Below are 23,574 nucleotides of genomic sequence, written 5' to 3' on the forward strand. Positions count from 1 at the left end.
ACCTGGGCCTGCTGCATTGGGGGCGCAGAGTTTTACTCACTGAACCACCAGAGAAGTCCCTGTGGTCATAGTTTCTTTCCCTCGTTAGAAAATAAACTCTGGGAAGGCTCTATTTTATTTCACCCCTGTATCTCTAGCGCTGAGGACAGTGCCAGGAGTATTCACTGCTATTTGTGGAATGGATTAATGAATGAACGGAAAGTAGAGGTCGCACCCGTGAGCGGCCCAGCTCTACGGAATTTACCCCCACATTCACGCGCAGACTTTAATCCGAGCAAATGAAGGTGGCGCCCTGGGAGGACGGCGGGAGGGAGTGGGCGGGGAGGTCGGGGAGTAGGGGCCGGGATAGGCGGGCCTGGAACCGAGGGGCGGGGCCCCCAGGCGGCGCCGTCGTCACGGAAACGGCTCCCTGCGCCGAACTACAACTCCCAGCGGCCGCCGCGGCTTCCGGTTGGCAAGATGGTGGCGCGCGGGAGGAAGCGTGCGGCGCGGGAGTCTGAGAAGGGGATTCTGAGCCCGCCGGGCTACTCAGGTGAGGGGCTGCGGGACGCGGGGCCGGGGGATGGCCAGGCTTCGTCGGGAGGAGGCTCGGGGTCGGCAGTGGCTCTGGGCCCCCAGGAGCAGCCACACAGTTGGACATGAGGCCCGGAAGGTTGTGAGGCCCGGGGCCCCCCAAGACCCGCGCGGCGCCCTGTTCCCATCTGGCTCCACTCGCCCGGGACGAGCCTAGTTTGGTTAACGCTTCCCTTGAGTGAAGCCACCCCTGTCTACACTCTCCCAGGGCGAACCCGCGTCCGTCTACACTCTCCCCCTGAGGTGCGCCCGTCCGCTTACCAGCTCCCCTTTGCAGTTCCTAGTCCAGCCCCCTCAGCGCTCACCTGGCCTGTGCCCTCCGCACTGGTTCTCCTGCCTTCCGTTTTCCACCCAGGAGCCAGAATGTTCTTTCTAAAGTCAGATTTAAATCAGAGCTTGCCTCACACGCCCATACCCACTGAACTCCCTCCAGAGGCTAAAGTTAGCACCTAAAACAAAATCCACACTTCCCACCATTGACCTGCGTGGCCCCGCATAGCCTGGCTCCTGCTAACCTACAGCTCTGTCTTTCTGTTCCTCTGAGGCAACAAGCTCTTTACACCCTCAGCGTTTTTGTGACTTACTGGGTCTTCTTCCTCAGACAGCTCTGCGCTGTTACGCGGCTTCCTGTCATTCTGGTCTAAGCTTTAATGTTTCTTCCTCGAAGAGCTGGTCCCCATCGATGGCCTGTCCTCAGGCTTCTGCCACCCATCACCCTGCACTACTTCACTCTGTGTGTTTCCTTCCTATTTGATACGACCTTGTTACATGCTTACTTGTCCTTTTCTCCCTTCACCATGTGAGCTTCCTGAGCGCAGGGGTTGCAACTGTATCCTCAGTGCTCTGAAGAAGGTGGTGAGAAAAGCAGAACCGTCCTTAGCTTGATGAGGGTTAAAGTTTATGGGAATGCCAGCTATCATCCTGATCATCGCACAAGGGACTCCCCTGGCGGTCCAGTGGTTAGGACTCCGCGCTTCCACTGCAGGGGGCACGGGTTCGATCCCTGGTCGGGGAGCTAAGATACCGCATGCCATGGTGTGGCCAAAAAAAAAAAAAAAAAAAAATCACACAAATAGAGACATAGAGACCATGAGAGAAGGTAAGAAGGCGCAGAGCAGGTGGATCTAACCTGGCGTGTAAGGCTCTCCTGAGGAAGTGAAGTGAAAACCTGAAGGATGGGTGGAAGGACGAGGGTTGATGTTTCAGGAAGGGGAGAGCATGTGTGAGGCCCTGGCTTGTTGGAGGAACAGAGAGGAGGCCGGAGGGGCCAGCATGTGGTGTGGAGGGGGGAGGGTGGAGTGAGAAGAGGCTGCAGCGGCGGCCACGGTAAGGACTTGGCTGTTTACCCCAAGAGCAGTGGAGTTGGAACTTCTCTCCTTTCGCATCCTGTTCACATTCTCTCTCCCGCAAGCTTGGGAGCCCTTTCTGGGCAGATTATCTGTTCACCCTCCCAGCCTGCATAATACCCTGCACAGGCCTTGCCTAGGGAAGGGCTCAGTGAAGGATGGATGGACAGACAGACACACAGGACTGGAAACGGACAGCCTGAACCTGACTTTCATGCTGTCCCTCCCCGCCCCCATTTTCCTTCCAGCCGTTCCCATCAAATTCTCTGAAAAGCAGCAGTCTTCTCATTACCTCTATGTGAGAGAGCACAAAGTTCGAGAAGGCACCAAGTCTTCCTGGCCTCAGAAACGGACCCTTTTTGTCCTCAATGTGCCCCCATACTGCACAGAGGTAAACTGGTGTCTGGGAGGGAACCTGAGCCTGGGGCGGGGGCTCCAGGCAGAACTGGGCTCCTACGGGCCCCCCACCGAGTCCTTAGTGGTGCAGTGGAAACAGCTAACTGAAGCCCTGAGGGGTGGTATCTGTAAGGCTGCCTCTCTTGTGACAGGAGATTGGCCTTTTAAAGGCGTGTTGTAGAAAATATAATTCTCTAGGGAACCCAGAGCTTTTTGTATGTTACCCAGAATTGTTTGAGTTAGTATTTTTTTCCCCTGATTATAAAATTGATACATGTCCATTGCAGGTACTGTTAATAATACAGCTGAAATGTTCTGTTGCTTCAAGCGATCGATGCATAACTGTCTCCGTCTACCATAATTCCATGCGAAGGCAGAGACACATGTTCTCAAACATTTTTCTCGAGTATTGTGGAAGTTGCGCCAACTACTTGTGTGACATCTGACAACATAATCATTGTCTTTTTTTAAAAAAATTGAGGGACGGGACTTCCCTGGTGGTCCAGTGGTTAAGACTCCGTGCTCTCAGTGCAGGGGGCCCAGGTTCGATCTCTGGTTGGGGAACTAGATCCCGCATGCTGCAACTGAGTCTGCATGCCACAACGAAGATCCCTCGTGCCGCAGCTAAGACCCAGCACAGCCAAATAGATAAGTAAATGTTAAAAAAAATAAAAATCTGATACATGTCCATAGTAAAAAATAGGAAAAGTAGAAGAAAATAAAATTACCTCTGAGTCTACTATGCAGACATGTCTGTTAATTTTTTTTCACAAAAGCTGTTAAATTTAGTATTTCATTATTTTACAGAAGAGAAACTAAGGGAATTGCTGGATTTTCGATGTTTTTTTACAGAAAAGAAATACTAATTTCTAAAAGATTCCTCTACAGTTAAAGAGAAAAAGTAACAGTGAGAGGAGAGGGTGTCATTTTTAACCTTTCCTGAAGACTAGTGTATGTGTGGAGAAGGGCCTGGACCCAAGTGTAGCACTCACTCATTTCACAAACCGAGTAAACCTGTGTCATCAGTACCCAGGTGGAGAAACAGAACATCACCCCACCCCCAGAAGTCCCGTCTTGCCCCTACCCCCACCAAGGATAACCAGCATCCTGATTCCAACGGAGTAGATTTAACTCTTTTTTTTTTTTTTCCAGCTGTGCCTCGCGCCATGTGGGATCTTAGTTCCCCAACCAGGGATTGAACCCGAGCCCCCTGCAGTGGACGCATGGAGCCCTAATCACTAGACAGCCAGGGAATTCCCAGATTTAACTCTTTTTCAATGGCTGATTCAGGTAGTAAAACTTAGTTGGTTTTCGTATAAAATCAGAGTACTCAGAATAAAAGTAAAAATGTCCCCACCTGTTCTTATAATAATTTTTTAAAGAAGTTGAGAACCCACTCCTACTTTACGGATCATTCACTTTTTTTAAATTTATTTTATTATTTATTTATTTTCGGCTGCGTTGGGTCTTTGTTGCTGCGCACAGGCTTTCTCTAGTTGCGGTGAGCGGGCTTCTCATTGCGGTGGCTTCTCTTGTTGCGGAGCACGGGCTCTAGGCACGTGGGCTTTAGTAGTTGTGGCTCGCAGGCTCTAGAGCGCAGGCTCAGTAGTTGTGGCACACGGGCTTAGTTGCTCCACAGCATGTGGGATCTTCCCAAACCAGGGCTCGAACCCGTGTCCCCTGCACTGGCAGGCGGATTCTTAACCACTGCGCCACCAGGGAAGTCCCGGATCATTCACTTTCAAACGGAGAAATCCCTTTCAGGAACAGACCAAGCGTATCCTGGGCACGTGCTTCTAGCAGGGTCCTGTCATAAAGCTGAAAAGCTTATACCTGAATTTTGTCTCACCTCTGTGTCCTCCCTCCCGAGTCCCCTGCCAGTGGACTTTTTACCCACAGCTTTGAACATGAAAATTCACAAGGTTGCTGTCTGGGGCCGTGGGGGGCCAGGGTTGTGACCTCTGTGTTGAGGAGGTGGTGGCTTGCCCAGGCCGTCTGTGCACGCCCCCAGGTTGGACTCCGAGACCTTCTGGGACCCGGTCCCCTGGCAGTGCTGCCCAGGGCAGAGGGAGGCTCCAGAAAGGCCCTGTAGCCGCTCATACTGTGCTTCTCTCCGGCCACGGCAGGAGTGCCTGTCCCGCCTGCTGTCCCCCTGCGGCCCTGTCCAGTCGGTGGAGTTACAGGAGAAGCCGGATCTTGCTGAGAGCCCAAAGGAGCCAAAGTCAAAGTTCTTTCACCCCAAGCCAGTTCCTGTAAGCCTCCACTACTGGGGTCTGCTTGAATGATGGTGTGGGTCGGGCTAGGGCAGTGTCCCCAGTGTGTAAGGGGAAGGTGGTGTCAGGGGTGGCAGTGGGACTTGCAAGCGTTCCCTGTGCTCAGGCCAGTCCTGGCCTGTGTGGTCTAGGACGGCTGTCAGGTAAACAACTTCCACTCCTTTCCCAGATTTGCCGTGTCCTGTCTGGCTCTTTCCATTGTCCTGGGTGAAAGGTCAGGGGCATCTCTGCTCACTGCCCAAGGGGCCTCCCTGAGCCACCCGCTGCGTCCCGCATTGAGGTCGATTCTTTCTTAAGCTTGGTGGCCTGGGCCTTGTTTCCCTGTGTGCCTTGAGTCCACACCTCCTCCTGTTTAGTGGAGTTTGAACTAGTGAGCGCCCCATCTGTCTGTCCACTCCTGGCCCAGGGAGACATGCTCTTCCCTGAGTCCCTCCCACACCTGGAACAAAAGTCCTGAGTGTCTCACCTCTCCCTGGTGAAGAGGTGGGATCGGGTCATTTTTAGCAGAAGTTGCATAAATAGGAGTGTGGCCGCCCCTCCCCTGGATTAGAACAACCTCCTGGTTACCTTCACGTTCAGGAACAGCCCAGCACATCTCCCCCGGCCCAGCGACAAGTCAGGCTGAGGGCAGGGGGGAGCCCTTGGGCCAGGCCTGGGATGGCTGGGAGGATGGGAAGGCTCCCGGCACTGACATCTCTCCTCCTCCCAGGGGTTCCAGGTGGCCTACGTGGTGTTCCAGAAGCCACGTGGGGTGTCAGCTGCCTTGGCCCTGAAGGGCCCTCTGCTGGTCTCGACAGAGAGTCACCCTGTGAAGAGCGGCATTCACAGTCAGTACCTCGGGTGCCAGCGGGCGCCTCCTTCCAGGGCTCTGGGTCGGGGAGGGGAGCTTTGTGGGCTGGCGTCTGCTGTGTCCCCTCGCCCTCAGAGCAGATGTGGGAGGCTTGAGCTTGGCACTCGGGGTGGGCATAGGTGAGGGCCCAGCTTGCCACCACTAGGCTCTTCCTCACGCCCTGAACCCTGGCCCACGAGTCTCCCTGCCTGCGGCCTGTGCAAGAAGATCCCACCTGGCCTGCAAGGTCCTGGGCGGGGCCCCGAAGGGCGGGCCTGGAATCCGTCTCTCTCTCGCTCCCTCCTCCCTCAGAGTGGATCAGAGACTACGCAGACTCGGTGCCGGACCCCGAGGCCCTGAGAGTCGAGGTGGACACGTTCATGGAGACGTACGACGAGAAGATGGCTGAGGTGGGGCTTCTGCATGGGCAGCTGGTGGAGTCCAGGCTCCTCTCTCTCTGCTGAGCCCTGGGCCTCCTGGCTGGGTAACGTCTAGTCTCGGAATGGTCTCTAGGGAAAGGACGGTCGAGGGTGGAGGAGGAGGTAGCGTTGGCATGTCTGCCCCCCGCCCTTCCCCCACACTCAGCCGCTCACACGGTGCTGGGTGCAGCGCCAGGGCGGTCCTGGGCACGGGAGGGAGAGCGGAGATGGGGAGGTGAGGTGCTCCTGGGGCTGCAGGGCGGCTCCCAGGCACCTGCCCATCCCAGGGCCACGTTCTTTGCAGGAGGAGGCTAAGGCCAAGGAGGAGGAAGGGGTCCCTGACGAGGAGGGCTGGGTGAAGGTGACCCGCCGCGGCCGGCGGCCGGTGCTCCCGAGGACAGAGGCGGCCAGCCTGCGGGTGCTGGAGAGGGAGAAGCGGAAGCGTGCACGCAAGGAGCTGCTCAACTTCTATGCCTGGCAGCACCGCGAGACCAAGATGGAGCGTAAGGGCGCGCCCCAGGCCCCTGTTCTTCGGCCCCCTGCCCTGGGCGCCCAGGCTGTGAACGCGGTCTTGTGGCCGCTCTGCCAGCCCTGGCGAGACACGGAGTTCTTGACGGCAGGCGCCAGGCCTGCGGGCGGGTAGGGTGTTCTTGGGCGCAGACTTCCTAACAGGCTCTGGGGTTACGGTCCCAGCCTGGCAGCGTCCCTGTGTCGTGGGCTCCCTGTTGCTCCCGAGGCAGCTGCGGGTGCCTCTGGGTATTGAGGCTACACAGGCACCTGGGATGTAGGCCCCGCCTCCAGGCCCTTGTCAGCCTCCAGCAAGGAGCCACACGCAGAGGGAGCCCCTGACCACATGTGGCTGCTCTCGGGGGCTATGACGCCGAGCTCGCGGCCCGGGCCACCTGGTCTCCTGCTGGCAGGACGGCTTCCCCGTGGACCCGGGAGAGGGTCCTGGCCTTGCACGGGGGAGGCCCTGACCCCGCCGCCCGGTCACACCGCGCCCTCACCTGCCTCACTGCTTCTGCCCACACCATGCCCACCGCTCCTTCGCTCTGCGCTCCTCTGGGCCCGCCTGACGGGCCTCCACCAGCCTCCCCCCTTGGGCTCAAAACCCCACACCCGGCGTCCCGACCCGGTCACCCTTGGTGACTGGAGTCGCCGCGTGAATTCTGTGGCAGTCTCGGGGTGGAGGACCCTTACTTAATTCCTGACGCCCGTCCCCCGCCTGATAGCTGCCGTGAGGAGGGGCTGGGAGAGGTGTCCCGGGAGTCTCCCAGCAGCCCCAGAACCTTCTTCCTTCACCTTGGGGGGCGTGTTGGAGGCGGGGTGGTAAGGGGGCAAGTGCCTTTTGGCTTTCTCTGCTTTCTCTTCGACCTGGTGAATTTTCCGCCTGAAACCTCGGGTGTCCCTTCTGCTCCACTTCAGCCTCTGCCCTCCGACTGGGCTGCAGTCTGGTTCCGGTTCCCACCGCAGAGGCGACAGGGGAGAGGGGCGGCTGTGCGGAGCGCCCCCAGCGGGGAGTGGGGACTGAGGGAGGGGCTGCTGCCCTCGCGAGTGGGGGGCAGCGGGGGCAGCTTCCGCCCGGCCTGTCTGATCCCGGCCCTGTCTCGTCTTACCCCCTTTCGCCCCAGATCTCGCGCAGCTGCGCAAGAAGTTCCAGGAGGACAAGCAGAGGATTGAGCTGATGCGGGCCCAGCGCAAGTTCCGACCCTACTGAGCCTCACCCACCCTCGGGCCCCGTGGAGAGGGGTGGTGACTGGGTGGCAGTGCGTGGCCAGCGAGGACACAGGGCCTGCAACACTCATCTCAGTGGCCGTGCCCAGGCTGAGGGACCACACGTCAGCCCCAGAGATCTGAGCCCACGTGATGTGGGGTACAGGACAGTGTCACCCCTTGGTTCCTGTGCTTCGGCAGTCCTGGGGCCCGGCGCAAGGACCTGGACTCTGGAAGCCACTGGCCCAGGAAGTGGCTCCTTCCCTGTCATGGGCTCTGTCCCCAGCCTGTCTCTGGACTCTCCTCTCAAGGCTAAGTGTCTGCTGTGTTCTCCCCTTCCTCCTAACGGAGAAGCCCCATGGGCAGTGAGACAGCCTCAAACGCAGAAAGAATACAAGAACATTTTATTTTTCATCCAGCTGGGCGGCAAGAGAAGGCTACAAAAGGCCGGTGGGCCTATCCCAGCCCCTCCCTCTGCCTGCTACCCAGTCACAAAACAGGTAACTCCCACACCCAGACACCGTCTCCCCCTTGAAGTCACAGATGTTAGTGTCAGAATCTTGTATCCCCTCCCCCGTCCTCCCCCCAGCTCTGCCACAGAATTCTCTTCTGGCCATGCTGGTCTTCAGGACCAGGGGGCCCTGTCCCCACCACACCTGGCCTGGGCTTGGGAACTGGGAGTCTGGGGCTGAGCAGGTGTCTGTAGCCCCTGGCCCAGGGCTACAGGTGGGCTGGGATCCTCTCCTTGCTCTGTAAAAAGGAGCTGATGATACCAGCCATGTGCTGGGGTTGGTTCATGTGGACGTAGTGGTTGCCGGGGACTTGCACGTACTGGAACCTCTGGGGAAGGGAGGGGACACGTGGTGAGGTGACCCAGTGGAGGGCTCTGTGGGCCCCTCTGGCGCACTGGGGCTTTCCCATGGCCTGCTGCCTCCCAGTGGTTCCAAGTGTCCACCACAGGAGCCTTGGCAGTGCCTGACCCGTGGCCTCGCGGGCCCCAGTCACAGCACCCCCTGGGGGGTGTCAGGGCCTGGCTCAAAACCAGTGAGAAAGGCCTGTCTGGGAGGGAAGAGCCCAAACCCTGGGGTTCTAGGCCATTCTGAGCTGAAGTTGTAGAGCTAGGCTGGGGAGGGGGCTGGTAGTCGGGGCTGCTGCTGGTTCTGAGCATCTTATAAGGTCCACTTGCAAAAAGAATAGACCATCAGCCTTTCAAACTCGCCCTTGCTCGGGAGAAAGGCTGACAAGGCAGGAAGGCACTGCAGTTGGCCAGCCAGCCACACGGGCTTCCCTCTAGTGACACCCAGTCGTCTGCACAGGCCCCAGGGTCAGGTGTTTATGGTGGATGATGGTCATAAAATGCCAGGTGCTCCCAGGAACCCAGGCAAAGGGCAAAGTCACAGCACATGTCCCAGCCCTCCAACTGGGAGGCCAGCACCCACTGATGAGACTGGTCATCTGTTCCCATGTGGGACCCTAGGAAACTGTGGCAGTGCTGAGTTGGGTGTGGCACAGGGAACACGTGGGGACAGTAAAGCCAGGAGATTCTGCCAATGAGAAGTCTGCTTTCTGCGCTGATTTATATGTGACCGCAGGTCTCCAGGGACCGCAGCAGGGAGTGAGGCCTGGTAGCTCCTGGGGGTCACCTGTTAGACCTAGGGCCAGACCAGAGGTCCCAGTGCAAGAAAAGAGAGGGGTGAGCTGGAGCCTGGGGCGGCCTGGCAGCCCCTCCTGAAGCCCAGCTGCCCTGAGCTCTACGTACCCACCTCTTTCAGGGTGGATCTCAGTGAGCTGGTCACGAATAGCACGAGCTCCGTGTTGGCATCATTCTCTCTCCTCAGATCGTAAAACCCTTGGGTTGCTCTGGGAAACGAGAAGAAAGGTTCATCTGGGACCACCTCTTTGCATGTTCTCCCCCAGCCCTGGGCTCCAGGCTCTGAGACTGAGACGGGCCTGGGCGTCCCTCCAATCTTCCCACCGCTGGGTCCCTTGGAGCCCAGGTTTAATTCAGGATTGAGTTATTCAGTCCCCGCAGGCACTCACAGCTCACTGAGGCCTGCTTAAGTGAAGCAATTCAGGTTTATCTCAGGGGACCTGGCCACGGTCACAGCCACTGAATGGCAGGGCTGGGATCTGAACGGGGTCAGAGTCCGTGCGTTCTTTCTCTGTTAGCAGCTTTATGGAGATAATTTCACCCATTTAAAGTGTACAATTCCATGGATTTTGGTATATTCAGAGTTGTGCAAGCATCACCACTGTCAATTTTAGAACATAATGAATCACCTCAACAACAAAAAGTCCCGCACCTACAGTTTCCACATAGAGCTCCCCGTCCTCCACAACCACTGATCGGCCTTGTCTCTGTATGTTTCCCTCTTTGGACTTGCATGTGAATGGAATCATATGCTACCTGGACTTCTGTGACTGGCTTCTTTCAATTAGCCTAATGTTTTCAAGGTCCATCCATGTCATAGTATCAGTGCTTCATTCCGTTTGTCACTGAACGATAGTCCGTTGTATGGATGGAGCATATTTTGCTTATCATCTGTCCATTGATGGACATATGGGTTGCCTCCAACACTATTCATTATGAAAGATGCTGCTGTGTGCACAGATGCTGGAAACACACCTAGGAGTGGAACTGCTGGGTCATGGTAATTTAATGGCTTGAGAAACTGCCAGACTTTTCCAAAGCGGCTGCACCATTTTACAATACCAGGGGCCCTGGTGGCACAGTGGTTAAGAATCCGCCTGCCAATGCAGGGGACACGGGTGCGAGCCCTGGTCCGGGAAGATCCCACATGCCGTGGAGCAACTAAGCCCGTGCGCCACAACTACTGAAGCCCGCGCGCCTAGAACCCATGCTCTGCAACAAGAGAAGCCACCACAATGAGAAGCCCGCGCACAGCCACGAAGAGTAGCCCCCGCTCGCCGCAACTACAGGAAGCCCATGCACAGCAACGAAGACCCAATGCAGCCATTTAAAAAAAAAAAAGTTTACAATCCTACAGCAGCATGCAAGGGTTCTAGTTTCTCCGCATCCTCACCAACACTTGTTATCTCACTTTTAGAGTCTGGCCGTCCTAGGGGTGTGCGGTGTATCTCACTGTGGTCTGGATCTGGCCCTATCGAGTCCATGCCTTCTAAACCCCTGTGCTCGGCACATGTGTCCCTGGAAGTCACAGTTCCTGCCAGTCCAGGATGGCTGCAGTGGAGTGGGTGGTGGCACCTAAGCCACACCAAAGGATGTTCACTGTGCTGTGGCACCCAGAGGCAGTGGATGGCTTCTGGCTAGCAGGTGGGGGAAGGGAGGACAGCAGACAGGAGCAGTGTAGGCCTGGGGATGTCAGGAGCCCGGGGTGGCTGGAGGACTGGGGAGGGCAAGGGCCAGACTCCAGTGTCTGCCAGTCTCTCTGCCTTACCTGGGTGTGCCCCCCACAGATACAGACACCTGCTGAAAAGTGCGGTGCAGTCCTTTTCCATCCCTAGCTGCCCAAGCCCTCCCACTGCCTTGCCTGCCTTCCACACACCAGCGGCCAGGGGGCTGCCCAAGAAAGATGGTGGAGAGGTCTCACACTAGGAGACCTGGAGATTCCTGGCACTCACCTCTGTCTGGGGCGCTTGGTTCAGACTTACTTGATGAACAGGACGCGGGCCTGCAGCTTCCTGATGGAATGCACAAACAGCTCCCTGCTGATGAAATTGAAGTAATACTCTGGCTGCAGAGACAAAACCCCAGTGAATTCTCACCACAAGGCCCTGGCATTGCCGGGGGGCAGAAACCGGTCTCTCTTGGGAACAGTGGGGGCCCCTTCGGCCACCTAATCAGGACCAAGCCCACTGTCCAACTGTATCACTGCCTCAACAGAGGGCTTTAACTCCCTCAGGCCAGAGACTTCCCCCCTCCACCTCCAAATCTGTTCTCCCTCTTCCTGGGCTCATGGCTGCCCAGCTAGACATGTCCCAGACTCCCCTCAGCCAGGTGTGGCCATGCAACTAAATGCAGACAAGTGACCTGGGCTACTTCTGGGCTTAGGTTTGGGACTGAGGCGTGGCCCCTCCACACCTCCTTTCCTGGTCCACGGGCTGCCTTGTAACGCTGCCCAGCCAGCCTGGGCTCTGGACTCTCGGCAAGCACAGCCCACTTACCTCCACTGACTGTTTCCATGAGAAAGAAACCTGCTTAAGCCACAGTGCAGAGAGTGCACCTTGGCGTCCCCGCAGCCACTGCTGGCCTCTGTCACAGCCCTGACCTCCCCGTCTTACGACCATTTAAGAGGTCTAGGTCTATACTGTCCACACGGTAACCCTCCGCCACCTGTGGCTACTGAGAGCTTGAAGTGGGGCTAGTCCAGCCTGAGACACTGTAGGTGTAAACTGTACACTGGATTTCGAAGCCTTAGTATAAGAAAACAATGTCAAATACCTCAATATTTTATGTTGATTACATGCTCAAGTGGTGACACCTTGGATACACTGAGTTAGAAAATATTATTAAAGTTGATTTCACCTGTTTCACTGTTCATACGGCCACTAGAAGACGTGACGTTAACACGAGCTCACACGATACTTCTATTGGACTGTGCCGCTCCAGGCCAAGAAGCCTCTGAGGGCAGAAGCTCTCAGGATTTTCTGTGCTCACAGCTCTCGGCACACGGCGCGACAGAGGCGGGGCTCAGTGAGGGTGTACTGAGTGGGTTAATTCAAGAGAGCTCCCACACAGACTGACTGTCGCGTTGTGCTACAGCATCACGATGAAGCTACGACTCCTGTGAAGACACAGGCACACAGCTGCCTGGTCAGCCACTTACTGTCGTCGTTCTGCCCTAACCCCTCCCAGCCACCTCCTGCTCCTCGGGCCACAGTGACCTCAGGGGCTTCTCCAGAAGCAGAGGCCCCCCTATCAACCACGAGGCCCAATGAATGAGCATTTACTGAGCACCCAGACTCACCACACATTATCTCCTCCCCGAAGGATCAGAAACGCTAAGTCCCTATGTCACAGTCAACAGCTAACAGGAGGTGGTGCCAGGACTCAGCTCGGGCGTGAACTGCCCATCACCCCCTCCTACCCCAGCTTCTCAGCCTCGTTTTTTTTTTTTTTTTTAATTTATGTTTTGGCTGCATTGGGTCTTCGTTGCTGCGCGCGGGCTTTCTCTAATTGCGGCGAGCGGGGGGCTGCTCTTCATTGAGGTGTGCGGGCTTCTCATTGCGGTGGCTTCTCTTGCTGCAGAGCACGGGCTCTAGGCGCACAGGCTTCAGCTGTTGTGGCACGTGGGCTCAGTAGTTGTGGCTCGCGGGCTCTAGAGGGCAGGCTCAGTAGTTGTGGTGCACGGACTTAGTTGCTCCGTGGCATGTGGGATCTTCCTGGACCAGGGCTCAAACGCGTGTCCCCTGCATTGGCAGGTGGATTCTTAACCACTGCACCACCAGGGAAGTCCCTCTGGCTTCTTTTTTCTCTTCCTCTCCATCTCTCCTTTGACTTCCTTTTCCTAGTCCACTTACATCCTCAGATCTGTATTTTTCTTTTGTAATTCAAGTATAACTTACAGCAAAGTCCACAGACCTGGGTGTCAGCCCATTATGGCCTTTGACATACGGATGCGGCCGTGCAGCCATGACCCGGATGAAGGCCTGGAACCCCTCAGCACCCAGCAGGCTCCCTTCAGGGTTTTTCTCCAAGGGCACCCCCCTAGATCAATTTTGCCACTTTTTGAACTTCATATACATAGAATCATTGTGTTCTTTTTTGGTTTGGGCTTCTTTTGCTCTGTAAATGTGCTTTTTTCATTCCTGTGTGGTGTTCCATTGTATGAATGTATAACAGTTTATGCATTCTATTGTTGATGGACATTTGGGTGATTTCTACTTTGGGGCTATGATGAATAAAACTGCCAGGAATGTTCTCATACAATTCTTATGGAGCACACAGCACACACTGTTGCCGGGTACATATCTAGGATTGGGATTACTGGGCACAGAATTTACATATAGCATAAATATCATACTATGTATGTTTTACTACCATAAAAAAAGAAAAAGAAAGAAGCTGCCAGGCACACTGTGAAGGGTGGGAAGACAGTAGCACTCACCCTAGTGATCCTCCGATCTCTGTTCAGAAACAGACCTGGAAGGAAGCAATGGAGACATGGCCTCAGCGCCGCCTGTCAGGGTGCAGGGCGGGGGGGGGAACTCAGCTCGGCTCCCCTGGGACCCTGGGCCCGGGCAGCCAGGGCTCATTTCTTCAGCCTGGACCTGCAGGGACCACCCCCAACATCCTCTTGGGGTTCAGCCAGAGCAGAGCTTGCCCACAGCTACCCTGCCACGGACAGGAACGCCCATGCAGGTGCCTCCCCGGCCATCCCGAGGGCTGCACAGAATGACGGCGGTGGGACAATCACCCACCCGGCACCGTAGTCTCATCTCTGAGAACCTTAAAATGTTCACTCGGATCTTTAAGCACCAGGAAGTGCCCACGAGCTAAGGATCGCATCCTCACTTGTTGGAGAGAAATCGAGCCAAAAAAGAAAGGCTGGAGGGGTTGAGAGGCCTGGGTCGTCCCAGCTCCAGCTGGGTTCTCTGCCACGGTCCCAGTGGGGGCAACTTGGCCTCACCTAATGAGGATGGACACCCAGCAGTTCCCGCCTGGGCAATGTCTTCTCAAGAAAGGGCTGCCAGGTTCCCTGGTGGTTTAGTGGATAAGACTCCGTGCTCCCAATGCAGGGGGCCCGGGTTCGATCCCTGGTCGGAGAACTAGATCCCGCATGCCTGCCACAACTAAAAGTCTGCATGCTGCAACTAAGAGTCCATGTACCGCAACTAAGAGTCCACATACCGCAACTAAGAAGCCCGTGTGCCACAACGAAACTCCCACGTGCCGCAACTAAGACCCGGCGCAGCAGGCATGCATGCATAAATGCTAAAAAAAAACAAAAAAAAGGGCTGCAGGGTCTCAGGGAGGTCACAGAATCTCAGACCCTGGAGGCTGCCCGATGTGAGCAGTGCAGGGAGTGAGAAAGGGAGATGATACGGTGACGTGGGTCACCCCAGGAGAACGTGCCGGCCAGGAGAAGCAAGGCTGCTCCCTCCTCCCTACACACCTTTGCTCAAATGCCACCATCCCAGCCAGGCCTCCTGGACCTCCCCTTTACACCCACAAACATCTGACCAGAGCCCCTCCATCCCCCGCTGATTTATTTCTCTCCATAACTCCCAGCACTTTCTTTCTTTCTTTAGTATTTATTATTTGGCTGCATCAGGTCTCAGCTGCTGCACCCGGGATCTTCATTGTGGTGCACAGGCTTCTCTCTAGTGACTCACGGGCTCCAGAGCATGTTGGCTCAGTAGTTGTGGCGCAGGCTTAGCTGCCCCGTGGCATGTAGGATATTAGTTCCCCGACGAGGGATCAAACCCGCATCCCCTGCATTGGAAGGTGGATTCTTAACCACTGGACCACCAGGGAAGTCCCTCCCGGCACTTTCTAATGCACTCTATCATTTACCCTCTGCTAGATCATATCTTCCAGGACAACAAGGGGTTTGGTCTCTTTTTAATTCACAGCTGTTTTTTTTTTTAATTTATTTATTTATTTTTGGCTGCGTTGGGTCTTTGCTGCTGTGCGCGGGCTTTCTCTAGTTGTGGCGAGCGGGGGCTACTCTTCGTTGTTTCAGTGGCTTCTCTTGTTGTGGAGCACGGGCACCAGGCAAGTGGGATCCAGTAGTTGTGGCGTACGGGCTTAGTAGTTATGGTTCGTGGGCTCTAGAGCACAGGCTCAGTAGTTGTGGCTCACGGGCTTAGTTGCTCTGCGGCATGTGGGATCTTCCCAGACCAGGGCTCGAACCTGTGTCCCCTGCATTGGCAGGCGGATTCTTAACCACTGCGCTACCAGGGAAGCCCCACAGCTAATTGTTGATAGAGGTTCTTAGGCATCTGTGACTCCAAATACTCAGAAGGACCATGTCGTTGGAAGGTTTTCTGGTTTCCACACTGCTAGATCATCTCAGCCTGATCAAACCGCGGCTGAGGCTTCTGGGCTGGCTTCAGCTCCGGCCACGACCTCCCTGCACAGATGACTGGCCCTGCTGCATGTGCAGGACCAGGGGTGACCCCTGGGTGCCCCCGCCCCCAGGCTCACTGCCCTCCTCCTTCCTCCAGGCCTGGGTTTCAGGTGCTGAGAGGATGTGAAAAGACTTAAAAAGGGGGTTTTCTTGGGGGTGGGGTGACCCCCCAGGTATTGGGGACCCCCATCGTGCTGTTTTCTCTGCCCTAAGAATCGCTCCTCCCTGTGGTCAAGTCCTCCAGCTCTTTTCAAGCCTGCTTCCACCTGACACATCCTGACGTGCCCCAGCCGGCTGCTCTTCTGTCTGCCTCTCCTGTGTCAATGACCTTTGTGAGGGCAGGAATGGTGTTTCTCAGACCAGTGGGCCAGCGCAGATGTCACTTAAATAAGGAGTCCAGGGGCTTCCCTGGTGGCGCAGTGGTTAAGAATCCGCCTGCCAATGCAGGGGACACGGGTTTGAGCCCTGGTCCAGGAAGATCCGACATGCTGTGGAGCCACTAAGCCCGTGCGCCACAACTACTGAGCCTGCGCTCTAGAGCCTGCAAGCCACAACTACTGAGCCCTCGTGCCACAACTGCTGAAGCCTGTGCGCCTAGAGCCCATGCTCCACGACAAAAGAAGCCACCACAATGAGAAGCCAGCACACCGCAACGAAGAGTAGCCCCCGCTCGCCGCAACTAGAGAAAGCCCGTGCGCAGCAACGAAGACCCAACGCAGCCAAAAATTAATAAATAAATAATTAAACAAATAATTAAATAATTTAAAAAAATGAAATGGTCTTGAATGCAGGAGATATTATCAGGATCATAGACTCCCCACTTCCCTGCCAACAGTTAGGGACTGTGACACTGTGATATAACAAAACATATATTTTAGTCCTGGTCCTTGGCTCCTAGCCAGAGCTCCTAAAAACTGTTGTTATTTCCTAAAGTGGTGAAAGTGCAAGAAGCCTCTTTTGTCCGAACATTTGATCTCTGACACAGAGCTCCTAAATCCCTTGGAATTTCCTGAGCGATAGGAGTGTCTTTTGTTCTAATGAGGTGACCCTTGGTGGGTTCTTGATGGCTTCAGGATCGGGGCTGGTCACCAGAAAGATCAAGCCATGATTAGGAACGTGGAACTTCCAGCCCGGCCCTTCGGGGAAGGGAGAGCGGCTAGAGCCTGGGTTAACCATCATTCACGCCTATGTGATAAAGCCCCCATAAAAATCTCTGAGTTTGGAGAGCCTCTGTGTTGGTGGATACCGGGAGGTATCAGGATGGTGGGTGTACCACCCGCTTCCTCTGCTGGGACCTGCCAAGGTCACGGACTCACCGCAGAGGCTGGGCAGAGTGGGTGCAGCGCCCGCTCGCACACAGCAGGGTCTCCGCGCAGCTGTTCTTGCCTATGCGGAAGGCAGAATGTGCTGCCAGGTGTTGCCATTTTTCAAAAGAAACCGGAAATCTCCATTTTCACATAAACTCTCTCTATTCTAAATATGAGCAGCCTATTCAAAATCCCGCTCGTGGCAAGTTGTTGTGTTTAAACTGCGTAAGTCAACAGAAATCATGCCCGCAGCCCCAGCGCAGCCCAGCCTGTGACAGGGTCTGAGCACCCCCATGGTGGGCCGGCTGCAGGCGGTGGATGCTGACAACAGACAGTCCTTGGTCATTAACCCCACCCGGAGCTGGACCTTCCCTCCTTCACGCTAACGCTAACACGTTGACCTCATTTTGAAGGCCTGGGCCAGGGCTGTGGTGGGAACGCAGATAAGAGGTAGATAAGATAGGAGCTGGCCTCCCTCCTCGCCCTGGCTCACCGCCTCCCGTTTCTCCCACAAGCCTGATGGAGCCCGTGCACCAAGCCCTTCCCGGCAGCTCATCTGCATGATGGGGTCCAGGAGTCACCTTCTCCACAAGGCCAACCCAGGCCCTTCTACTGAACATCCTGACCCCCTTACCCGCTATTTTTTCCAAAGCGCTCTCACCTCACACTCTGTGAAGACGTGGGGAGAGGGTCACACATGAGCCAAGGAACACCTGAGGCCACCAGAAGCCAGGAGAGAGGCACAGACAGCCTGTCACAGCCCTGCCAACGCTCTGGCCTTGGCTTCTGGCCTCTGAAACAGTGAGACAGTAAACGTAAACGTCTGCTGTTGAAGCTGCCCCATCTGTGGGACTTTGTAACGGCAGCCCTAGGGAAGGAATTCAGAGTTGGGGGGTATGGGGTTGGATGACGGAGGTGTGTGCGGCTCCAGAACGGAATGGGGGCTCTCGGAGGCTCTGGGGCCTGAGGGAACGGGCTCAGGACGGTCCTGGAATGCCGGCTCCCCCGCTGTCACCCCGCCCACTTGGGTCTGGGAGGCTGGCTTGGTCTTCTTTTAGGTTAACCCCGGGCCTCAAAGGGCCACACTGCTGCGGAGGGGCTGGGCCCGACACAACGATCCAGCCGCCTGCCCACTGCCCACCCCTCCCACCTCCTCTGCCCACCCCCTTGACAAGTGGCTCAGCGGACGTCTGCTCACTGTTTCATGTGACCCTGGGCTGGCCAAATCGGCTTCCCAGGCCAGGTGCATGTCTAATTCTGGATTAGCCCACTTCCGCACGGGGGCCCCTCTGGCCCGCCATCTGTACCAGCACATCAGGGAAGCTGGGGCCCACGCCCTCTGCCATCGACCTCCCTCCTCCATGACGGATTTGCAGGGAGGACCAGACAAACGCTCAGAGATGGTAACCAAGACAGGAACGGGTCTCCAACCCCCTTAGGTATATTCCACTTGACCTAATGGTGTGTTGGCAACTTCTGAGAAACATTACAACACAGCAGGGACTTCCCTGGCGGTCCAGTGGTTAAGACTCCGCGCTGCCACTGCAGGGGGCACGAGTTCGATCCCTGGTTGGGGAACTAAGATCCTGCGTGCCACGTGGTGCGGCCAAAAAAAAAAATTACAGCACAGCAGACCTCTGGCTCCTTTTGAGCAGCTAGAAATTCTGGCCACAGGAGCCCCGAGTTCCCATGTGATAAGCCCTGGGAGCCGCCCTCCTGCAGGGCACACGGTCTCAGTGCCACAATCCCCACCACTTCACACGGCCCCACTCCCAGCAGCCGGCATAATTTCACAACTTGTTCAGCTCCCACAGGCATTTGGGGTTTTGACCCCTGCCTCGTTTGGTTCTTTACAAACTGAAGTCACCTAAGAAGACCAGGGAGTCTGACTGTGGGAAGGAGCTTGCCCACAATCTCTGAGTTCCTGGGGCAGTCGCTGCCAGCAAGGGCGCTTGTGGATGGCGCCCTCTGGACTTGTGCTGGCCGGGTAATGGGCCACCAGGAGAGGGCGGATGTCTGTTCTGGTTCACCATGCTCCTGCAGCCTCACAAGGGGCTGGGCACAGAGCGGACTCCGAGTAAAAGGTTTCTTCAATGAATATGTTGGGAAATAAAGTGTAGAAAACACAGGCCTGATGCTGCCCTGAAGCCAAGGTGCCCCCAACTCCACTTCTCCATTCTGAAAACCATCTTCAAAGTCGCTTGCCCCATGGGAGTCCTCAAAGCCTAGCCTCAGACACCAGGCACCCACCACACAGGATCAGCAGAGCAGGGCTGTGCTGTACCCCAACATTTAGTCCCAAGACCCCTGACCAAGCTCCCCACAGGACGTGGCTTTCCAGGATAGGCAGTAGCCGCCTGACCTGGCACAAGCCGCTTGGCCCTTCTGAGCCTCAGTTTCCCCTGCTTTAAACAGGATGAAAATAGGGCAGTAGGAGCGCTAAAGGAGATACTTTTTGTAAAGCACTAAGTATCATGCCTTGGCCAGAGCAAGCAGCCATAAAGCCTAGCCATCATCATCCCTCAGTAAGCACAGTGCCAATAAGCAACGGCCTTGGACAGCGAGTCCCTTACCTGTGGCCACCTGTGTGGTTCCTCTCTGCAGGAGGAGTTTCCCACACTCTTCTCCCACATGACTGTTGTTCTTCAGGAACCTGGGGGAGACAAGGAGGACACTGGATGCCTTGGGGCAGGGGAGGCCAGATGAAAGGAGAGGAGGGCAGGGAAAAGGCTACCCCACTAGGACACAGGCCTGTACCGATGGGCATGTTCGCATCGGTGTGGGTGTGTGTGTGTGTGGAGAGGGGGGCAGAGAGTATGCGGAGGGGTGGAGAGAATGCAGCTCAAGCCCCAGCTGGGGCGGCTAAGGAGCGCCAGGTGAGCACAGGGAGAAGCAGGCTTGCTGTGGATTTGCGAGTAGGAGAAGGAAGCTTCCTCCGTGCCCCAGAGATCTCCTCCCTCCGTGGTCCAGAGCTCCCCCAGGCCTCTGACGCTACCGGTCTCACCCGCCGGCACCCACCCCTGCAGCATCTCCTCCGGGCTGACCACTTGCGAGGGCTTCTTGGAGGCCTCCACCTGCAGCATGTGCTCTATGGCTTTCCGCTTGTAAGTCAGCATGTTCTCCAGTTCCTAAGGATTCATGGGTTCTGCTGGGTGGGCAGGGCGGGGCTCCCAGCTGCACGCACGCAAAGGGGCCTGCTCCCTCGCCCAGCCCCACCCTCCACCCTCAAGAGCCCCTCAGCTGCACACCCGCCTGGCCCAAGATGCATTCTGACCCAGCGGGCGGCGGCATGGGATCAGTCCCTGCCAGTTAGCCCTGTGACTGCCTCGGTCACAGCCAGCCCAGCCCTGCCTGAGGCCCGGGACAGCTGGACGGATCAGGTTGAAGATGGAGGAAGCCCCCGGGGGCACTGTGTGTGTCAACTCAGTGGGTGAAACCGGTAAAGAAGCAAGAGTGGCAGCCACCGCTGTCTCGGTGAGCCCTCACAGTAACCTACGAGCTCTCTGCTCACGCGACGCACGTTTATCGAGCACTTACTATGTGCCGGGACTCGGCAGGCGGTGGTAAAGAGACAGCTACGTACGGTCCTTGCCCTTATGGAATCTGTGATCATTTTATGGACAAGAGAACTGAAACTGATGAAGGACCCGTGCGAGGCTGAGCCCTCGGGAACAGAGGGACCCCCTGTCAGAGCTGGAGGGCACCTCCACAGTCCTCTACTCCAACCTCCTCATTTTACAGGTGAGGAAACTGAGGCCCAGAGAGGCGAAGTGACCTGCCTAGGGTCACAGAGCAGGGAAACGGCAGAGCCAGCACTCAGATGCAGATAGCACTGGTTGCTGTCATTGGTGGTGGTGGTGGCGGTGGCGAGAGGGGTCAGCGCTTTTCCCACGGGTCCACGCTCAGGTCTACTGTGTGCACAGCTCAAAGGTACTTGACTGAGCACAAGTGCAGGTGGGCGCACCCAACTGTGCGCCCCCAGAGCTTCCTCAACCCACTGCTTCTACCCTCGCTCACCCCTGCCGCCTCGTGACCCACCTGGCATCCTGCAGACTCCAGGCCACACACAGGGTTCCCAAGGATGACCCAGGCCCACACGCCCTGTTCCTTACCCACTCCTAGGGTGTAAGTAGCATAACCCTGTCCTCTGGCGGGGGGGGGGCCCTGAGGCCCTTTGTCTACCCTCTGCCACCTCCTCCCGCCCCACTGAGGGAGGCAGGGCTGAGGGCACTACCTGGGACCGGACCCAGGTCTACCCCAGCGACAGCATGCATGAAAAGCCCTGTCCTTACGTTAGTTTCCAGGATAAATGGTGAGGATTCCAGCAAGACAAGTTTATCCACCATCTCAGGGAAGATACAGGAAAACTATAATGTGACACAAAAGGGGAAAGATGAAGGGGAGAGTAGGCAGGGAAAGGGACTCACTTTCCTGTGGGGACACCGGTGTTTTAGGCTGGGGAAAGGGTGCTGCCCAAAAGGCCAGCAAGAATCTCCTATCCCTTCAGGGCACCCTTCTCTCCCCTACTCCCAGTCTGCATCCAGCATCAAGATCCCGACCCTGGGGCTGGACTCCAGGGTTCTCTGTGACGGAGGAGGTGGGCACTGCTGGAACACTTAACTCCATCAGGAATGCCCTCACAACAGTGATTATCACGGGACTACAAAGGAAGCTGACACAGTCACTAAAACGCTGCCTGGAACTCCCGATGTGAGGGGGCACTCCCCTTTCCAGGCAAGTTCCCCTTCGTCGTCCCGCTCTCACCACCCCACCTGGAGCAGGGATGGTCACTGTAATCTACTCACCATTCCACCCACAGTGCCACCTGGGGGGACAAAAGAGTAGTTAGCTGATATTCCGCAGCTCTCAAAGTCCTTCTAAAACTCCTTCCCAGGGGTCAAGCCAGCCCCGAGCCAGGGGCCAGGCTCCTGTCCCCCACCAGCAGGCCCGGCTCTGCATTCACTATCAAACTTGAGGCTCCCTCTCTGGGGCCACGGGGTCCCTGCATCAGACATGACCCTGTTTCCCTCGTCAGATCCGGAGACTGCTATCTACGGGGCCACGTGTCCCTTGGGGAGCTACCTGACGCCAGAGGGCATGGTGCCCAAGGGTCAATGTCTGATGAACCCCCTCCATCTCTCCTTGTGGTTCCAGAAGTGCAAGGGAAAGATACCTGTGTACCAACTCCCCTCCCTTCCTCACAGCCCCACAGCCCAAGACCAGTCAGGTCTTGGCCAAAGCGTACTCACCAAAACTGTGGCCCAGGAGGGAAAAACGGTTCCATTTCAGGGCTGAAAACACACGGAGCCAGGTCTGGATGGGCCCAGCTTCCCCGCACCCTCTGTCCTGCAGTCGCTGTGCTCTGGAAATCCCTCCCCAGCATCTGGGATGCCCCACTCAGGAAACCCACTTAAAGGAGTCCCAGTTCCACAGCAGGGGTGGAACTCGCAGGGGGAAGTGAGCTCTTCTTGCCAGCTCTCTCCAGCTTTCCCAAAGTCACCCATGAATTCCTGGCAGAACTGGGGCCAGACCCCAAGTCACGCCCAAGCCAGCGTTGCTTCCTGGCCACCACACCCAACTTCAAGGATGAGGGCATGTCCCAGAGCACCCCCCCACACACACACACCCACAACACACAGAGATGAACATACAGGCTCTGTCTCTTACTCACCTGCTGCGACCCTTCGGACCTCACTCACAAAGTTTTGGTGGTCATACGGGAAACCTGGGCTATAATGGGATGACAGCCCATGACCCCCGAAATCCATGGCAACGTAATAAAAGTCTGAGACAGAGGGAAAGGGTAGGGGAAGGCGTCTAGGTCAGCCACCTCCCCTTCCTGATTCTCCTGCAGTCCCACTGCCTCACCCCTTGGCTTCCATTCAGCCTCACACCCACCTTTTGGGAGAAGAGGGATGAGTCTGTCAAAGGAGTTGGCATTGTCCAGCCACCCGTGAAGGCAGAGAACTGGGGGGCTCTTATGGGAGCCCCAGGCTTTGGCAGCAATGTGGCCCCAGGGCATAGCGAGCTTCAGCTCTGAGATTAGACCTGAAACACAGAGTGACCATTCATGGAGCCTGCACTTCCGGAGCCCCTCATCCACACCCAATGTGTCCAGAGCATTGGCACTACCCAGAGGGCTCAGCTGCCTGCGCTGCCCCCGGGGGTTATGGGGAGAGAGCCAGATGAGGAAAGCTAAGCTGGGTCCACTGGGTGAGGAAAACCTTGGGAGGGCTTCACAGCAGAACTTTCTAGAATAGGTTGGGGGGTTAGCTAGGCCTGGGCTCCGCCACTTGCTGGCTGTGTGACCTTGAGCAAGTTAGTAAAACCTCTCAACCCTCAGTTTCCTTTTCTGTCCCTTCGCAAACCCAGAAACTGAGGCACAGGGAGGTGCAGGCCATTCTCCAGGTCACACAGAGAGAATGGGGTGGAGCGAGGATTTAGCGCGGGCGGCACGACCCCAGTCTCCAGTCCCGACCACCGGGCACTACACTGTCTCCGGCCTGCTCAAGTCAGGGCTGCTTCCTCCGTCGCCCAGGGCTAACATTTTCACCCTTCAGGCTCTCCCGGCCGGGCCTGAGACCTGCCTACCCGCAGACGCCCGCGAACTTGCCTCTCTGACCTGGGGCTCCCGGAACCCTGGGAGGTCAAGTGCGGCCAGGCC

General features: G+C 56.6%; 3 protein-coding genes across 5 annotated transcripts; 1 reads left to right on the forward strand and 2 right to left on the reverse strand.

Moving 5' to 3' along the window:
* Nucleotides 1–447: 447 nt before the first annotated feature.
* Nucleotides 448–7,799, forward strand: RRP7A (ribosomal RNA processing 7 homolog A). The gene is made up of 7 exons (XM_024737416.1): nucleotides 448–532; nucleotides 2,168–2,310; nucleotides 4,442–4,567; nucleotides 5,298–5,415; nucleotides 5,730–5,827; nucleotides 6,141–6,339; nucleotides 7,468–7,799. Exons 1-7 carry the CDS (start codon nucleotides 460–462, stop codon nucleotides 7,551–7,553), a joined length of 843 nt encoding a protein of 280 aa, XP_024593184.1. The 5' UTR covers nucleotides 448–459; the 3' UTR covers nucleotides 7,554–7,799.
* A 137-nt stretch (nucleotides 7,800–7,936) lies between these two features.
* On the reverse strand, nucleotides 7,937–10,291 carry LOC112394629 (serine hydrolase-like protein). Its single transcript, XM_024737419.1, has 3 exons — nucleotides 9,957–10,291; nucleotides 9,313–9,409; nucleotides 7,937–8,389 (listed from the first exon to the last, which is right to left on the reverse strand). The coding sequence occupies exons 1-3, from the start codon at nucleotides 10,016–10,018 to the stop codon at nucleotides 8,270–8,272; spliced, it is 279 nt and encodes a 92-aa protein (XP_024593187.1). The 5' UTR covers nucleotides 10,019–10,291; the 3' UTR covers nucleotides 7,937–8,269.
* A 142-nt stretch (nucleotides 10,292–10,433) lies between these two features.
* LOC112394628 (serine hydrolase-like protein) lies at nucleotides 10,434–23,074 on the reverse strand. 3 transcript variants are annotated; one of them, XR_003002180.1, is made up of 10 exons: nucleotides 22,809–23,071; nucleotides 22,582–22,695; nucleotides 22,160–22,201; nucleotides 21,716–21,735; nucleotides 21,203–21,277; nucleotides 19,929–20,038; nucleotides 19,484–19,563; nucleotides 13,639–13,673; nucleotides 12,057–12,315; nucleotides 11,130–11,265 (listed from the first exon to the last, which is right to left on the reverse strand). XR_003002180.1 is itself a non-coding variant. In XM_024737418.1 (9 exons), the coding sequence occupies exons 1-9, from the start codon at nucleotides 22,930–22,932 to the stop codon at nucleotides 11,179–11,181; spliced, it is 687 nt and encodes a 228-aa protein (XP_024593186.1). In that variant the 5' UTR covers nucleotides 22,933–23,071; the 3' UTR covers nucleotides 10,434–11,178. The 3 variants fall into 3 exon arrangements, 2 of the variants coding, with proteins under 2 accessions (XP_024593186.1, XP_024593185.1); XM_024737418.1 differs by lacking the exon at nucleotides 12,057–12,315 and having other exon boundaries at nucleotides 10,434–11,265; XM_024737417.1 differs by lacking the exons at nucleotides 12,057–12,315; nucleotides 13,639–13,673 and having other exon boundaries at nucleotides 10,434–11,265; nucleotides 22,809–23,074.
* Between the last annotated feature and the right edge of the window lie 500 nt (nucleotides 23,075–23,574).

Source organism: Neophocaena asiaeorientalis, unplaced genomic scaffold (assembly GCF_003031525.2).
Source record: "Neophocaena asiaeorientalis asiaeorientalis breed wild unplaced genomic scaffold, Neophocaena_asiaeorientalis_V1.1 scaffold242, whole genome shotgun sequence".
Lineage (NCBI taxonomy): Eukaryota > Metazoa > Chordata > Mammalia > Artiodactyla > Phocoenidae > Neophocaena > Neophocaena asiaeorientalis.

Excerpts from the sequence above, each read along its gene's own strand:
- LOC112394629 (XM_024737419.1), bottom strand. The coding sequence starts at position 10,018 with ATGACATGGATGGACCTTGAAAACATTAGGCTAATTGAAAGAAGCCAG. Across the intron at positions 9,410-9,956 it reads AGCCAGTCACAGAAGTCCAG|AGCAACCCAAGGGTTTTACG; the intron begins GTAGCATATGAT and ends CTCGTTTCCCAG. Across the intron at positions 8,390-9,312 it reads TGAGATCCACCCTGAAAGAG|AGGTTCCAGTACGTGCAAGT; the intron begins GTGGGTACGTAG and ends TCCCTTCCCCAG.
- LOC112394628 (XM_024737417.1), bottom strand. The coding sequence starts at position 22,932 with ATGCCCTGGGGCCACATTGCTGCCAAAGCCTGGGGCTCCCATAAGAGC. Across the intron at positions 22,696-22,808 it reads CATCCCTCTTCTCCCAAAAG|ACTTTTATTACGTTGCCATG; the intron begins GTGGGTGTGAGG and ends CCTCTGTCTCAG. Across the intron at positions 19,564-19,928 it reads CCGGAGGAGATGCTGCAGGG|GTTCCTGAAGAACAACAGTC; the intron begins GTGGGTGCCGGC and ends TGTCTCCCCCAG.
- RRP7A (XM_024737416.1), top strand. The coding sequence starts at position 460 with ATGGTGGCGCGCGGGAGGAAGCGTGCGGCGCGGGAGTCTGAGAAGGGG. Across the intron at positions 5,416-5,729 it reads TGTGAAGAGCGGCATTCACA|AGTGGATCAGAGACTACGCA; the intron begins GTCAGTACCTCG and ends CTCCTCCCTCAG. Across the intron at positions 5,828-6,140 it reads ACGACGAGAAGATGGCTGAG|GAGGAGGCTAAGGCCAAGGA; the intron begins GTGGGGCTTCTG and ends CGTTCTTTGCAG.